Below are 18,301 nucleotides of genomic sequence, written 5' to 3'. Positions count from 1 at the left end.
AAATACAGACCCCAACGACTCCATATTGTTTCTTCTACTTAAAAAGATAATCCGGCCATATATGACATTTTTGGAATTTTCAAATACTAAAACTAACAATCAATTGATCATATTAACAAGTGGCATGTTCCCTCACTTTAGTGTCAGCTTATTGTGATTTGATCTTGCTGAATACATGATGAACTTTCAAATCTGCCAAAAAAGATTTGTTAGGCCAAAAGGTTTGCAAGATAGGGCTTTAGCACAAAGAGATGTCATCAGCTTGCCTGTGACACTGCAACACTGAGGTCTTTGACTTTGAGATTGCTGTGGAACGAGCTTGTCAAGAGAGGTCAACGGGTCACATGCAGTTCATATTCAGTCACACTCACCGTGGGAACACGGCAGGACTCTGAGCTTGTCACCTTCTTCATACTCGTCCAGACAGATGGCGCATACATCATAGTTGTCCCCTGGGTAAGAAACAACAAGATGCCATTAGAAGCACATTATTTTCAGATAGTTATGATAATGAAAATACATTAACAATACTGACACTAACAGTAACGACTCTGAAAAAACATTTAGAGCATTACATTTACACTCAAAGCTTCAAGTTTCCTAGTTGTCCCCGTGGATAAAGACAAAAGATTTTTATCTTTGGACTGCTTCTAACTGGATAAATTATAAAAGTGCTTTAACGAGCTTTAATTGGACTAGTTTCCTATTGGCCAGAAGATGTTCATTATTCTCAGATACCTGTATGGCTCTAAAAAAACATACTGCTAATCATAATCATAGAAGTTTATTTTCCTCTGGCTAAGAAGACAAGTTGGATTATCTTCTGACTACTTTTAACTGAACACATTAGAAAGATCTTAATAATAATTTATAATTCTCATTTCTTATTGGCCAGTGAAAGTACCTTAATCTTCAAATACCTGTACAGCTCTGACATATCCATAATAGCTTTAAATCCATTCTTCCTAGCGCCTGACCGATATGGGAATTTTTGGGAGCGACAGCGCTATGAATATTGGGTGGAGAAAAAAACTCCGATACCTATATATTGGCTGATATCTTTCTTAGATTTATGTTTGATCTATAGAGATAGATAGATGTAGATATACACAATTATTGCGTTGATTGCTCAAATGCAGATCAAACATTTGTGGGAAAGACATAATGAAGACAAGATGCACATCACTGATTCACACTCTGGAGAGTGACACTGCTTGTTATATTCCATATAATACACTCTTCTGATGAAAACCAGAAAGAGAACTGCTAGTGTAATACAATGATGCTCAAATGAAATGCTATTTGACTGGTGAATTAATCTAGTAATATGGGCGCATATCGGAGATACCGATAGTCACTTGATAAGCTAACATCGGGCGATATTATCGGCTGGCCGATTAATCGGTCGGGCTGTAATTCTTACAGCAGGAAGGCTGAAATTATTTTTTTATACTTTGTTTTTATTTTTTTTTCAAATAAAAAATAAAAAAATGTAATTGAAATAAAAAAAATTAAGTAGTATGGTGTATTCAGAGATTGATACATAAACCTGACTTCAGACAACAAATAGCTATTTATTTTTTCTGCATCAACTGGTGGTACTGTATGTGATAATGCACAAAAGCACTGCCCTGTACAGTTCATCAAATAATGGTTAACTTGAGGAGAATAAGTATAAAGTTATTCTTTAGAATTGTATATTGCTCATCTTGGGTTATAAAGACAACTAGGAGACAATGAGGAGACAATGTGTGACCATGTGTCACTGTGTCTATTTTAAAAGCACAAGAGGATTAGGTTGTTTTTATGTTTCCTGAAGACTGCTGACGTCAGGTGGATCATTGACGACTCAGGAAAAAAGGAACTCCAGCTGCCAAACGAGTGTACTTTAACTCTATTCACTTTCTTCAAAAGGTCTCATCTAACTCCCATCCTGCAGGGAGATTTGCTGCTTAACCACTAGTGCTGAATCTCCTCATTTTACAGGAGGCGCATGGACCTCTGTGCTGTAAAAGCTCAGGAATTTATCGACGCACTCCCTTTCAAATTCCACAGCGTTCTTCTCCTTTTCCTCCTCTTCCCTGCTCGGGCTGGAGGGAGGGAGGAGTGAGCGGGACTGTGGGTCGGTGTGTTTATGTAAGCTCTAAATGAGCATGTTTTTCCCAACTGAGCTCTCTGTGTCCATGCCAGGGCTGCATGTGACCGTATAAGGATGGGGAGTCACATAGACCATAACCCCCCAACCCCCCCTTCCTTCTCTCTCTCTTCCCGTCAGCAACTTCAACTTGTATTCAGCTCCCTCTCCCCTCCTTACAGTTCTGTTTTTTCCTCATCTAAACATCTCCTTTAAGTTCATCCCTATCTTTCTTTTTTTTTGTATCAAACACTTGTCTTCTTTTCATTTGAGATAAGATAAGCAGCTTCCATCTTTTCCTCTTTCTCACGGGTCAGTGGTAGACAGCCTGAGTGAGGGAGAGGAATGATTTTGCCGGCATGGCTCCATTATACAGGCAGGAAATGCTCACATGTGGCAGTAACTGAGCTATTCTGACTACAAAAGTTCATTGGCTCTATGAACTCTGCCCTGCGGAGATAAAACAGAGCTGGGTATCGTTTAAAATGTTCAACACAAACAATTTTTGTTTTCTTTTACAACTTTCGTATGACTTTACTTTTGTCTGTCCTTCTTTAAGATAATAATAATTCTATACTAACAGTGTTATATTTTCTAAACTGATTTATATACTTTGGTTAAGCTGTTGTCTTGTTTACAAAGTGGATGATCATCTGATGAGCCTGTTTTTATGACTAACCTGTGAAAGTAAGATGTGTGTGTAAATTTCAATAATTTGTGTCATGAGCAGTTCATTTAAAACTGACATGGCATGGCAAAAGCAACAAAAATACGACTGGAGTTGTAGTAAGTATTCTTTCATTTCTATTACTTTTTTTGTGTTTTTCTAGAACATAATTAACAAATCTTCACAACAGTATTTCATGCTATATGAACACAAAAGGCTTTCTGTATATGGTCATATAGTTTAGTCTGTACTGTGACATCATTAGTATCTGGTGATCATCTGAACTTCCACTGAACCAGCACAACATTGCTGCCTGTTTTATGTGCTTGACGGAATTAAATAATGTGTAATGTTTTTTTGTAAAAACAAACAAACGATCCGAGTGGACTGCAGAGACTTCAGAATGACTCAAACGGTCCCTGGACTCTGTATCCAGTGAGAAACATGCAGCGCAGCACTCTGCAGCAGAACATCATTCACACTCTGGTCATCCCTCACCACCGAGCAAATGACTGATCAAAGAGCCTGCAGCGGGCATTTCCCACTCCTCATTTCTACACTTTTTCTACCAATGATCAATTTAAATCATGACGTTACTGTGATGTGCATACGTGGGCTGAGAAGACTCTCACAGGTACAGTACAAGAGTTGCCAGCAGCATGCGATGAAATAGAAAAGGAAAATAATTCCTCTTGATTGAACACATGCTCAGTAATGGCAAAAAAAGGTGTGAAAAAAAGATATAGATTTAGATGCCTGATGAAGACAAAGGGTGTTGGTATATTGTGGAATTTCTTTTGTTTTTAAGTGGAGTTGTAGTTTGGTGGTTAAATATTTTTTAGATAGTTGAAAAATAGTTTTGGCAGTGTGTGCACTGTTCAGCTGCTGGGAATCCCTTCCCATTTATGTTTTGGGGCCAGTAGCACATCGTCGACGGCTTTGTGAGCTACTGCAGCTCCTCTTCTCTCTTATTTTTCATTAGTCAGCAAGCCCTGCCAGCATTCTCTGCTCTCAGAGGATCCACGCTGTCCTACTGAACTCCAGATGAGCGGTGAGTTTGCGTAGCAAGCAGCCAAATGAAGAGACGGTGACAGAAAAACTGTGTAACAAAAAAAAAAAAACTACAGCACAGTCCGACACAGCTTGAGCCAACCAGACGAGGGCAGCTGGCACCGAGGCCAGTGAACTGAGAGACAGAGAGGGCTCCTCTGTACTGACATCAACATGCCTCACACACCGATGGCTGAGACACTGCAGCTGCTCTCTTCAGCGTGTGTGTGTGCGTTCATCTCCCTGCTTTGAGGCCGATCGAAGGGGTGGAGTGACTCATCATACGCAGGGAGGGATTAGACTGGAGGTCAGAGGTTGATGAAAGAGTCCAGCCTTTATCGTATTAAACTTAAGTTGAAAACAATCCCTCTTGTTTCTCCAGTCAGAGCACAGTTCACTATGTACATGTGTGTGTATGTGGCCGTGTGTGTGTGCGGTCGCACCCTGACTTCGTATGTCTCAAACTCACAAACCAGAGGGCCAAAGCGTGCTGTCAGTCTCACAGCCTAACTGGGGTGACGCAAGGCTGTGCAATAAAAGCAGGGCGTAAGTCAAGCTAATGGTGCTGCTCTCTGACAGCTGTGGCAGCTGCTATTACATAACCCTGTACATCGAAAGTGGACGTATGTTGCACGCTGCTGCTCAGACTGGCATTGTGTGCCAATTACACGGGTAGCGTGGTTTTCATGAAGCCATTGTGCACTATTCATACAGACTCCCTTTGTGTAAGCTAGCATTCATTTCAGCCTGCTCAAAAACTTTTCCATACATGTACGTCTGATAGCCTATGCTAACATCAACACCTTAGGCTCAGATCCATACATGAACCGCCAGGCAGCCATTTGCATCAATAACTGAATATCAACATCAAATACTAAATGTTCCAATAACATAAAGGCGCATGTGAATGCATGCTCAACAACACCAGAAAGAAATGTGTGATAAAAACACGTCTATTGCAGCTTGTCTGACAAAGTGTTCACAGAGCTGATGGATCACAGAGTCTGATTCTGTCAGTCTCAGCTCCTCTGCCAGAGAAGGTGGATGGTGGGCAGATACTCATCAGCACAATGGAGTCCTGCCAGCACAGAAGCCGGGGATGAAATAAATCAGCGGGCTAACATCTTGTCTGAAATGACTTCAGTCGACCAGAACAGACATCACACCACGTTACATTTGTAAATACTGTTAAAACATGTAAATGAGTCCACATGTTACATAATAGGAAAGCTAGCAAATCTTTGTTTTGCATTTGGCTCCAAAAAATGTAACAAAGAGAAAAAAAGTGAGTGATAATTTCACTACTGACCCACTAAAAGCTGTGTAAAATTTGACCATATGGAAAGTTGGGATTGCAGCTTTAAAAGCAACACAAACGCAGCATCACAGCGTTCCTGATCATGATGGCTGCTTCTGTTCAAAGCCCCCAGAGTCAAAGCTCAGCATTATCTGCTGCAGTGGAGGCCAAGGGCGCCATTAGGCATCCTTCCCACTCTTTACAGCACGCACGCACGCACGCACGCACGCACGCACGCACTCTCTGAACCCCATGTTCAGGCATGCTGCCAAAAAAGTTGAGGATGAGAATTGGAGAAGCTGTGAGAATTGAGCGTCATAGTGACTTGTGTGGCACTGAGCTGTTCCAGAAAAATGCTCACGCTAAAAAAATCCTTGTGTGTCACAACATGAGGCTTGACGACACGTAAACTGGAATTTTACAAACAAGACCACAGGGGGTCTTAAAAGCCTTGCTTACTTTTTCCCCCCCTTTATTTCAATTCCACAAGTCTGTGTTTCAAAGAACAAAAGGCAGAGTTGTGAAATTATTAAAAAAAAATATATATATGTATTTCTCTGATTGAACATTCACTGTGCACATTGCATAACATGTTTGCATTCATGATGTCAAACATTTTCTTGTTTTCTCAACCCATACTTCTTTCTTGTCAACTCTTGGAAACTACATTACCCAGAGTGCACAACTGCTTACGTTAAGAGTCAAGTGTATTACTGGAACAGCAGCTAAAATAGCCTTTGGCAGCTAGCTTCAAGCAGAGGTGAAGAGCAAGTTAAAATGGTCCTGTTCGCTCATTTATGTCAAACAGTGAAATCTTCTGCAACAGCAGTAATGGGTGGATGTCATTGACATGAAATTGTTGGTTAAAGGCAGGGTTGGTAATTTTCAAAAAACTAGCAGGATTTTGAAAGTAACTCCCCTCAGTGCTCCGTCTTCACTTACCCCCTCCCCTCTGTGCTCCCTCAAAAGCCACGCCCCCTCACTTACAGGCACGAGCGCCCTTGTGTAGAAACTATGTGGTCTTATGTCTCATTCAGTGGTAAGAAAATACTAAACTTTATCATAATACATGTTACAAAAACAGTGACAATTTTACGACTCACAACAGCCAATGACAAACTCGTAGAATAAACCCTGTCATCGGTGACGCCCTTTGAGTGTCGGCTAGTGCACACAAAGGGTAGAGAACGAGCAGGGAGACAATGACGCATGATTGGTTCTTCAGATTGGTGCCTCGTGCAGACATTGGTTGAAGTTTTTACAGGCTTACAACTGCTACAGATGACAGATTGTCTTCATTCCTTTTACAGCGCACATGTATTATTAATATCTGTCAGAACCTAAAGACAATTTCAACCAAAATCTTAAAAAGTGTATTTGGAGAAAATGACCAACCCTGCCTTTAAAACTCATTGGCTAGAGATTTTTAAAATACAATTTTTTTGAGGCAGAAAACACAACTGAACTTGAAATCATGTCAAAGAAGTATAAGTTTCACCTTCAGAGTCACCTTAAACTACAGCCTTTAGTAGGCTTAGAAGACTTTAAAACCAGGATAATGGATCATTTGACCACTGTATATGAGGCTTCTGATTTGTTGACTGACGTAATATTTGTCTGTCTTTTTCTCTCTGTCTGAAACGTTGATGCTGCTGTGTTGGCCAGGACTCTCTTAAAAAAGAAAATGTTTTCCTGGTAAAATAAAGGTTAACTAAATAAAAATAAATGAGAGGGGGTGTTAAAAGAAAAGTGCTTCCAAAGAACACTGCTACAAATGTAAATGATGTAATGATGTAACATAAGGTCACACACTTGTGTTATGTGCTGTTAGTGATCTCATTATTATAAACATAGATAATAAAGTTCAAAGAATTGATACCCATCCTCGAGTTCTTGCTCTCTTCTGGTGTAATCACTGGCTAACAACAAACCCCATTGGCTCACAGAGTCCCGTCCCACTGCACCAATGCCACCCTATTTTTGCCCACCCCCCTCAAATCTGACACGCTAGCCATACGCAGGAGTTCAGGGCTTAAAAGGTGATTAGGTAGAGATTTGGTGTCCCCTTCCTGTGTCGCTTAACACTCTGACTCAGCTAACAGGATCACAGACGCCGCACAGGAGGCCGTTTCCTGGACATCTGAACTCCCTGCAGCGAGCCAAGGACAAAAAGAGCAGTGCCTGGTGGAAACCCTGACTTGGAGTGGGCACTGCGTGCACACACAGCCGTGCTAAACCACAGAGCCTGACGTGACAAAAGCAGCTATCTGAGCAACACACACCACTTTTGGCTGCGGTGTAGCACGTGCATGTGTTACTGCCAGGCAGGGAGGAGCTGCTCGACTCATAACCCCCTCAATTAGCAGCTTTACAAGGGGGCTACTTATTATGCACCACCCGTAGTTTGTAAAGCTCTCCTGGTGTTCCCTCGCACAGCTGATTGTAGTCAGGCGGGGGCTTTCCAGTCTGCGAGACACAGCTGCCGGAGGAAACACAGACGGTATGAAAAAATCTCTAAACACACGGACAAAACATGCTCAACCTTAGCACAAAGAGTATCTGCATCAGCAATCTGAACTAAAAGGGGGTCTGGACTTTTGTACCAAAACTGAAAGAGAAGCCAGAGATTGAACTCTGGAAAAACTTCAGAAGTTACAAACATTGACTATCAAAACCATGTAATTGGTAATCTGTCCTCACAAGCTAGAAACCTACTGTATGGTTGATCATAGAAACAAAAACACTTTCCCCACTTCAGGCCTCTGGCATGACCAAAACTACATTCCAACCCATCAGTCATGTGTCCAGTCTCAACAGAGAGGAGCTGTAATCTGCTGCGGAGCGCTTTGTGGAAAAATCAAGTCCATATTAATCCGATTAGCTCCAAGGTGTAGAGCTCCGGGGAGGAATGATGTGTCCTAAGACATTGATGACATCTCTCCTCCTCTGGGCAGTCATATGAGAGAGAGCAGCACTGTAGAGCAGTAAATAGCATCTCTACAGACTCTGAGGTCAAAGGTCAGAGTCAGAATGAACCCGAAGAAGATGATTTTTAATTTGTTATTTCAGAAAGGCTTAAAAGTCCTGGTGATGCACAGATTGTGTATTCTGATTTGATTTTTTTTAAAATGACACATACACACAGTAAGTGTAATGGTACTGTCTACCCTCAGAATATCTAATCACACCATCCTCATATCTACAGTCAAACCCACTTCATATTATTTAAACTGTACATGAATTAATCATATACATGGCACAGGGACCTCACGTGTAATGAAATGCTTGAGACGGCTTTCATACCTTTCTTGTACTTGTGGATGGGAAGTTTCTTAAGCTGATCCTTGCGCAGGCGGCTCCTCCGAGCCCTGTGTCGATCCTGGACAAACTTGGTGATCTAGGAACAGCAAGTAAAAACGTGTTTAAATCCTTCAAAATCAACGTGCAAAACACAAAGACACGCCTTTCTTGTCCAATAAAACCCTTTGATTTCTACCTCAGAAGAAACGATTGAAACATTTGGAAAAATAACATTTCTTGAGCCAACATCGAATGCCAGACTTTAGCGTGCCATAATAATATGACTTCCTTTGGCAGGCTGAAGTCTGGTGTCTCACAAAGAACCATTTTTAATTCAAAACACAGTATTTGTCTCTTTTCATTTTCTGGAAATCTTTCAAGCAATGGTTCATTGTTTTGTGAACAGATTTGTGAACTTTGACTTAACGGGAAGATGTCGTACTGTACATTAAACCTACCATGAAAACAACAATGAGGATGAGACAGATTCCCACGATGATGAGGAAGGGGATCAGGTAGTATTCCAGGGGCAGGCTGAAGTCTGGCATGAGAACAACATGCCCCCTGTACAAACAAGCAGAGCTATTGTCAGGTGCTGGCAGGTAATACAAACCCACTGAATGTGACCTCTGTAGAAACTTTATTTTGGCATCATTCATTACAGCATTGTAGACATTCATTTCAGTCTTGTTTGTGTATGGTAACACAATGACATTTCATACTGTGTATCAAGGGGCTGCGGGGGCTCTACTTTAAATATGTCGTTGTAGAAGAGTTGTAACAGCAAATTTGGTCAACACTGTCGCCTGGGCGTCTGCAAAAGAAGCACCACAGACGCATCAGCTGATTTGAAAGTGTAGAAATGGTGCTTATACGCTGTGACTGTCTGGGCTCCTCTGACAGGCTGAGGCGTTTTATTACCACCACAGCAGCAGTGACACACATCACAAGACAAATCCTCTGCCTGGATATATATAAAGCTGCACACTGCAGGCATTATTTAAAAAAAAAAAAAAAAAAAAACATCAGACGGAACTTGTGTGAAAGAGCTGGAAAGGAAGGAATAGCTGGACAGGATTGTGTGAAAAAGCAGTGCCTTCTTCACAACATTACAGGGAAAAGAAACTGTGAAAAGCGCATGTTGATGGGCAGGGAAAGGAGATTTTTTTCACTTACCCCTTGTCATACGTGTAGTCCACTTTCAAAGTGTTGGCAGTCAGCTCGCTCACGAACACTGAGGGAATATCTATCTGCTTCATAACATCCACTACAAAGGAATACAAAAAAAAAATCTGGATTAATGTATCAAGTTTTAGAAGTTTATTAATGCCTGAATCCATACAACAACCTTAAAACACAGCGTTTAAACCTGGTGTCTACATGAAACCACTGAACCCTTGTTTGTGCAGCACTGAAACACACATTCATTAAACTACAGCATCATTTCACAAAAACTGTAACAACATTCAAGGTCGAATTCTTTAAGCGCATTGAAAAGTGTTAATACAGCTCATCGTTAAAGTTTGCTGCTCCTATTCCCAGAGCAAGAAGCCCTCTGTTTCTTTATGATGTGGCTGCAGCCCCTCAAATTAAAACAGAAGAAGAGATGCAAGTGAAAGAAAACCTCAGACAAAACAATATCACAGAGCAGTGTTAGAGCAGGGGCAGCATGGTTTTATAAGCAGGGAATGTTATGGTGGTAAGGCTTCACTTCCTTCCTCAAGATCATCTTGAGACTCAAAAAGGCCTTTAAATGATAAAATGACCCAGCTTCTCCTCAGGCTGGGGGGGTGTTAAGAGATAAACAAAAGCACATCTACTGTCAAAAGATGCAGCTGTGTGAGATGCTAAATGCTAATGATGATGTGCAGAGAGGAGGAGGAGGAGGAGGAGGAGGAGGAGGAGGAGGAGGAGGATTAGGAGGAGGTGGTAACTCACGGTCATTGGAGCCCATGCTGATTAAGTCATCAGAGTCCACATTGTGGACAATGGCCGCCTTGTATCCGGCTTTCTGCGCGTTGAGGACCTGTGAGGAGATCATCACATGGATCAAACTCCTGCTGTTATTATTATAAGAATAACAGCCCTAAGTGAAGGTGGTTCGAGCGGTGACGAGAGGTTTTATGGCGGATAATGAGACCCGATCTTATTCCTATCTGACTTGGCAGCATCAAACCACATTAAACATGACATGAAATAGAAACCAGTTGTGGATTATAGCGAGAGCCCCGTCTTTATTTAATTTAATTATTAGCACTTGGCACATGCATTAAACAGTTGCCCTCAACTCATTGATGATGATTATCGCTGATATGAACTATTTTAAGATCTACAAACCCCAAAAAGGACAAACATTTATCACACATAAAGGAAAACTTCACAGTAGCATTCAACCATGTTCGTGTCTTGTGTACCAAAAGGTGTTTGCAAGGATCCAAAACAGGAAGGATTTGATCAGATAAGGGGAAGAGGGAGGTACAAAGAGACTCAAGTCAAGTCACAGAGTGGGCTCAAGGTTAGAAATGAAAAGACTACAGAAAACTTTTGACAAAGTCTGCATTTTCGCTACAATTTCTTATTTTATATCACAAAGGTCACAAGTTTTGATCCCCACAAAGGCCATCTGCCCAGGGAAACACCGATTGTGTTCAGACCTGAACTTGCAAAGAGCTGTGACCATCTGCATAGAATATTTTAAATACTTTAGAAGTGCAAGGGCTTAATCCACTGGTTCCCAAACTTTTTTTTAGCCTGTGACCCCACTTTGACTTCACAGAAACTCTGGCGACCCCAGACATCCAAAACACATACAGCTTTGTGCTAAAATTAATTTGTTTTCAATCATGTAATCGTTTTTTCTACTGTGTTAAGTAACCTTCATTGTAGACCTCATTTAGGCTTCCTCATGTATATTATTGTGGACAGATGAAGAAAGGCTCCGAATTCATTTCTGCACAATGGATGAGAGACGGACAGAGACTCAATTTTTTATTGATCAATACTTAGATAAATATTTTAGGCAACCCCACGTGGGGTTCAGGACCCCACAGATGGGAAAGCCTTAATGTAACTGTTAAAAATCCTGTTCACAGCTAAGACATGTAAGATTGAAGTTTTCAAATATGTAGTTGAGTTCACTTTTGTTTGGAACAGATACTTTGACTTGTATTTTTTTTACTTTATAGCCTCCATTTGACAAATACTGTCTGAGATAGTCTTTGCCCATTCTTGCCAGTAGTCTTCACACTTTTGTGTGTGTGTTTAATGTGTATTAAATTCTTGTATAAACATGGCACCATGTCTGGCTCTCATTATTCACAGACGAGTTACCCCACCTCCTCAGAGAAACGTGAAGCCCCTCACTGCTGCAGAAAAACAGATGCTACAGCTTCGACCCCCCGAGTGTGGCCCGTTTGCTGCATTTGTGTTACTGTTATCTTCAAAAAGGTCACTTATGTTTCTATTTCCTCCTTTCAACACCTTAATATTCAAACACACAAAATCCGGATGTATGTCGCAAAGTCAGTCTTCGGCTAAGCTTAATTATTGTGTATAAATATGATCAAAGTCAAAAGTCTGTGGTACAAAGACACGTTTTCCCTGCTCAAACACAGAAAAATAGACCAAATGTTACATAACATGATGTTATGGCTTGCAAATCCATTTTGCAAGGAGCTGGTGTTGTAAATATGATTGTCATAACATGAATGTAATGAGAAAGCAATGTACAGAAAAGGACTTCTGCGGTTGGCAACAGTTACCCAAGACTATTTTCACTTCATTTTAAATTGTCAGCAAGTTTGACTTTTGAAAAGAAAAGAAATGTGTTTTGCTGAAGACTAAAAAGAGATTTCAACGGGGGGTCTTTCCAGCAGCAGGGGGCCGTGTGTGCCTCACCATAGTGAGGCACACACGGCTGATGTAATAATGAGGATTGTCCATCTGCGAGGCGGTTTTTGTGTTTGTCTCAGAGGATTGAGGCTACAGCATCCTGCGTAGGCATTGTTGTGGTCTATTGCTCACTGCAGATGTGGTGGAGGGAAAAGGATGTGACAATACAATCCTGGAATGACTCATTTTGTGTTCCTTCGCAGACAAAGATAGACTTTGGGTGGTGAATGTTGCCTTTGAAAAACCAAGATTAAGTCAATGTCAATCGAACAGCTTCATAAAGAATTCTATTCTATTCTATTAAAGAAGCGTGAAGGCAGATTTTTTTCTAAACAAACGACAACAATTAAATCGATCTGCTTAAAAGGTCCAATATGATATCTACTGAATTAAATAATAAGACGACCTTACTATATGATCAGACATTAAGGAAACATGCTACAGTATGTTAAAGTGCTGGATTATCGGACAACAATGCAGCAGCCAGTACATCCTCCTTTTACATTTTTGATTCTGGTCCAAAAGCTCTGTATTTGTTTTGACCATAGGTAGGTGTTTTTTTCTAGGCTACCCCACACGGCCGTTTTGGACGCACCTCGGTTTGCCAGATATGAAACCAGCACTGTACATCCACTGGTTCGAATCACCAGTTGGACAGGGGACCTTTCTGTGTGGAGTTTGCATATTCTCACTGTGCATGCATGGGATCTCTCCAAGTACCCTGGCTTCCTCAGTCAGTCCAGTTCATCAGTGTTCTCCCCACCAATACATTTATATCCAACCAGTATCAGAGTGGCACTCTGTACTGGTTAATATCCTCTAAGTGTAACTATTGCAAATGGTATCTGTAAGAATTAAATGGTATCATAACATGTCTACTGAAAACCATTTAATCATCACAGATTCATCAAAGAAGGAGAGAAGGGTGATTATTTTGATTTAAACCTCTGTACTCAGAGCCACTGGGGAAATGCTGATGTTAATTATTACTCAGAGCATATGCAAAACCCCCTGTGGTAAATTAACACCGCCCCAAAGCAAAAAATCTAAAATGAGACCTTGGTGTGATGCTAGGCCTCTTTAAAAAAGTATTTTGATGATCCATGTAGATGTGTGTGTGTGTGATTGTGTGTGTGGTTCTGTGGACACTACTGCAGAACAGCACTGTCTATTGTCCGTCCCCTGTCAGTGTAATTTTATGCACAGGCATAAGTGCAGCAGCGTGTATGGCAGCAGAAGCATTGTGATCCCATGTGTTTGCTTGTGAGGGTGTATTGTGTGGAGGTATCAATGGCTTCTGTGTGCATCTACAGGGCACGCTGTCTGGAGAAGTGACACACACAAAATACTGTGTCTGGATATGCGTGTGCGTTTCTTGAGAAAGAAAGAGGAGGAAGATTTCTGTGTTGCCCGACGAGCTAACTGGGATCAAACTAAATTACATAAAAAGGGCATGAATGATGCTGCTAATAGGGAAGTGGATATTATGATAACATACCAGACCAATGATTATGAAGCTATTTTCAGCTTGTGCTTTGATTCCTTCTGTTTTCTTCTTCTTGTTTATTTTATCAACATCAACTTCCTAATTCAGATCAGAATCAGCAACAGATTCACTGAATCTTTGGATCTTTTCCAACAGCTTCTTTCTATTCCAAAAACAACCTTTACATTGATGAAATTGATCTACATTGAAGTCTTATGTTCTGGTTAATTTCATATTAAGAGAGTTAAGTGAGTGTGAAGTACTTTTGTTTTGTTTTTTACCAGATTTAGCCAATTGACTCTCTGAAAAGACTCCACAACGCAAACATATGCAGACAGTAGTTCTCCCCTGGGCTCTATTAGACTCATCTAGTTACATCACTACATTAATCGAAAGTGCCGCTTGGTCAAACCAAATTTTTATAGTGTCCCACATAGAATCTAAAAAAACACTACAATGTCTGACATGGGTGTGGTATGTGTGTGTACTGTATTTTGTGTCCCACTAGTCACGCAAATGAAAACAAGTTTAATAGTGACCACTAGCCAGAACAAAGATTTTGGAAAGTTGACGCTGTAGCTAATCCAGGTCAACATTTGGAGTTGATGCCTTACTCCCTAAAGTCAAAATAAGCAGTAGAATAATTAAATGCAGGTACTGCTGTGAAAAAAATATGAAAGGTCTACAGTTTAATTTAGTTTATTTTAGTGTCTCTTCAGGGGGTTTGAGAGGTACAGTGGGAGTACAGCACCTTTCTCTCTCTGAAGGCTGTCTAGATGCCAGTGTGTGGTGCAGCCTGTCTGCCTGAGATCTGCAGAGGAATTCAACCTCTGCTGCTGGCTCACCCTTGTGTTTGCATGGGCAAAGATAAGGACATTCAATGCATTCCTGAAGGGCTGAGGAGAGGGAGAAAACAAGAGATGGAGAGGCAGAGGTGGAAAAGGAAGAAGTATAAGCCTGCAAACACAATAAGACACATAATAACTTGTCACTTAAGAATTTCTACCATCTGCAGATCATCATGTTGATCTGTAGCAACCATCATCCATGTTAACAGCCTTCATAAAACCACTTAATTGCAGTTATCCCAGAGGGGGTACGCATGAAAGTCCTGCATCATATCACACTGCACACACCCAATTTTATTTTGAAGCCGTTGCGTACACACTGCAGCTGTCCTTTACACCCAAGCTACACTGGTAAATGACTGGCTAAGTGCTTTCCTTAAGGACATCTTGACATCATGATTTGGCCCCTGATACTTCCACTACTGTTTTTTCTTTTCCCGTCATTCCAAAGTAAAAAATGTTTTTTCTTTTTTGTACCATCAGGCCTTGGACTGAAAATAAAGTGGGATCTTAATAAGCTTTTTTCTCATATGACACCCTGTAGAGTGCTGGCCACATTTGAACTTGGCCTGCTGCACAGACACTGCAGGATTTATTCATAAGATCGACCAATTATGGATTTTAAAAGGCAAATTGGTCTCTACTTAATTCACTGTTGTTTTCAAAGCCTTGTGAGTCAACTTAACAAGCCCCTGAAGCGTTGTGGTCAAGGGGGGTTCAAAAAGTGTGACGTAAGGCAGTGTTTACCATGTACGGGACAACTGGGCCTATAGTGAGTGCGCCCTAACTCTACACCTTGCACTACTGTATACTGAATACTGTAGTGGATGGTGTATTTGAAATCAGCGGCTTGTTGAGAATGTGTGGGACTGAATTCATGTGAAGGAAGGTGTTGCACACAAGAAAGCGTGTTCCTTGTTGCTCGTAAACTATAAGTATATTTGGAGTAGTTTTGCCCTGCAGGTGACTTCCCCTCTGACACTTGTATGTACCACGCCAGGCTGTCAGCAGTCACAGTTGACTGCAGGTCTGTCAGCGCTGCTACCTGACACAGCCTGATTCACTAGACTGCATCATTTTGATCCCCCCCCAAAAAAGCTGGACACCCTCTATAAAGATGTGTGTACACTTTTTGAAAGTAGACTAACAAACTAAACAAGCACACTACACACGGAAGAGTCGAAAAAAAAAATGGCATCCTATGAAGTCAAATGTGCCAGTACACACGTTATTTGTTTTTCCACTCTTGTACTAGTGTCTGTGGGCTGCTGATGTGGACAGAGGACGCTGATAGCATCACAAATTATTGCTGCATCACCACTGTGTGTGTGTGTGTGTGTGTGTGTGTGTGTGTGTGTCAATAAGTACTGCATCTTCTCTCCTGTGTGTAGCTGCTGCCAACACTGCACTGTCTCCTCATGCAGTGCTGCAGCTTAAACTCATCCACAGTCCTTCCTGTCCTTCTGCTCCTCCCCCTCCTCCACCACAGACATCTTCTCACCCAAAAATCCCTCCCTCGTCTGTCCTGCTCCATTGTTTTTATTCCTTAACAAACAGCCCTTTTTTCCCTCATTCACAGAGTTTCCATCTCTTTTTCTTCCACTCTCCTGTCGCGTGCATTTCAGGCAGTACAGATTACCAGCAGACAGCTTGTTGTAGTCAATGGTTTTGCATTCGCATAGAGCCGACTTTACCTAAGCAAGTTTGTGTAAATGAGTCTGAGGCGCACACAAAGACCTTTCTCACACAACACAGGTCATACGCAAGTCAAGATTCAACAAACATCTTTCTTTTTTTCATCTTAAAGGAGCATGAAATAATTATAATTAAAGGTGTATTAGTCATGTTTGTATGTGGAGCATCCAATTAAGAGCACTGAAGCTGAAACCAGTTTATTAAACCAGGCGCTGGCAGTGACAATAAAACATCTGCAGTCTTCACTGCTCTTAGAAACCAGGATGTGACCAAAGGCTGATGACGTCTGGGTAGATAAAAATGATTGGCCGTCTAATAATGTCCATCATTTTACTGCTTCTTGTCAAAGGTTTGCATGGCTACATAGGAGTGTGTGTGTGCTCTCCTTCTAAAACCTTTCCTAAATATATTTTTCTCCTCATCTTTGACTTCCTTCTCGTCTCCTCCTCTTCAGACCCGAACAAATCTAGAGATTTTTTTATTTATATTTCTTAAAATAGAGCTTCTGACTCCTCAGGGAGGGATACTATAAAAATGAGGAGCTCTTGATCTGATCATTCTGCTTTTGTTTGAAGGTTTGTAAAAGTACAACTTCACCGGTTTGCATTTGCTTAACTGTATCAGGTAGAGGTTTGCTCCTTCATTGTTTAGACAGTGGCTCTTCATTTCCTCCTCTCCTTTCTCTTTCCTCTTCTCATTTACCATTTCCCCCTCCCATCTTGACATCCACCCCAATGTATTTTCATGCTCTCTTTCCTCTGCCCTCCCTCCTCTATTCCTCTTTACAAGTTTTCTCCTCCCACCTTTTTCCTCTTCTCACCGACTTTCCTCTTTTATTTCTCCTCCACTCTCAAAGCCCCTCCCTCCCTTAACTCCTCTTCTTTCTCATCCTCTTCCCTTTCTAACCTCCGCTCTGAATTCACCCTCCTCCCCCTCCCCCCTCTCCTCTCTCTGCCCTCATTACCCTCGTTATATCAAACTACCAACTTCTGTTATACTTCCTCCCTCCTCCCTTCATGCTCCCCCTCCCATCTTTCTCATCCTTCCCCCCTTCCCTCGTCTTCATCCCTTCCTTCCTGCTCAGTGTTTCAGAGGAATGCAGCACAGAGCAGGGCTGGGTTTGAGTTTCAAGGTTCAGACAGCTGATTAGATAAAGAGTTCAATAAAACTGAAAACTGCAGAGAGAGGCTGTGTAACACTGCACAGCTGCAATTCATACACCTAGATACTGTGACTGTATATGCACTTTAAGATGTCTTAGAGATAACTTTATTTATTTTATTTTATTCATTAAATGTAATCTATTGTATTCTTATTCCTTCATTTTTCTGATTGAAAAAATGTTCAACATAAATCAAGCCTTATTTAACAGATCAAAAATGTCACAGATTTTGGCCACATTAGAATCTGCAAACAAAAAAAAAGATGATATTTATCTGTATTCAAAAGTAATTGTACTCACTAGTTACATCCCTGTGTGTATTTGTGTGTGTGTGTGTGTGTGTGTGTGTGTGTGTGTGTGTGTGTGTGTGTGTGTGTGTGTGTGTGTGTGTCCTATAGGCAAAACTGGGAGCAAGCTAAGCTGTTTGTTGCCACAACAAATTGCAGAAGACATAACAAGAGCTCAGAAAGAGGACACAGCCAAATTAGATACGGCCTCTCTTTCTTTCTACCTTTTACACACGGACATGGACACGCACACGCACACACACACACACACACACACACACACACACACACAAGCTAGTCATACATCCAGTCAGCCATAGTCATACCCTGTCATGAGACTGAGTGAGCATTTGCAGGAGGCTAGATCATTGTTTGAGTAAAGACTGAGGCCTGTTTCTGTGTGTGTGTGTGTGTGTGTGTGTGTGTGTGTGTGTGTGTATGTATAGCTCGGGGGCTGTGAGGTCACTGCAGTACAAACAGGCCG

At 41.3% G+C, this 18,301-nt stretch overlaps 1 protein-coding gene across 1 annotated transcript in view; it reads right to left on the bottom strand.

Annotated features, from left to right (window-relative positions):
- Nucleotides 1–18,301, bottom strand: part of rnf13 (ring finger protein 13) — a 38,291-nt gene that overhangs the window by 1,441 nt on the left and 18,549 nt on the right. The window contains exons 5-9 of the mRNA XM_061033714.1: nucleotides 10,387–10,474; nucleotides 9,625–9,715; nucleotides 8,907–9,012; nucleotides 8,452–8,545; nucleotides 372–452 (exon numbers count right to left, since the gene is read on the bottom strand). Of these exons, the coding sequence (XP_060889697.1) occupies nucleotides 372–452; nucleotides 8,452–8,545; nucleotides 8,907–9,012; nucleotides 9,625–9,715; nucleotides 10,387–10,474 (460 nt within the window). The remainder of the gene's footprint in view (nucleotides 1–371; nucleotides 453–8,451; nucleotides 8,546–8,906; nucleotides 9,013–9,624; nucleotides 9,716–10,386; nucleotides 10,475–18,301) is intronic.

The sequence above is a fragment of the Labrus mixtus genome, chromosome 3 (assembly GCF_963584025.1).
Source record: "Labrus mixtus chromosome 3, fLabMix1.1, whole genome shotgun sequence".
Classification (NCBI taxonomy): Eukaryota; Metazoa; Chordata; class Actinopteri; order Labriformes; family Labridae; genus Labrus; species Labrus mixtus.
Note: the sequence above shows the minus strand (reverse complement) of the source record. Positions and strands in the feature narration are given on the sequence as shown.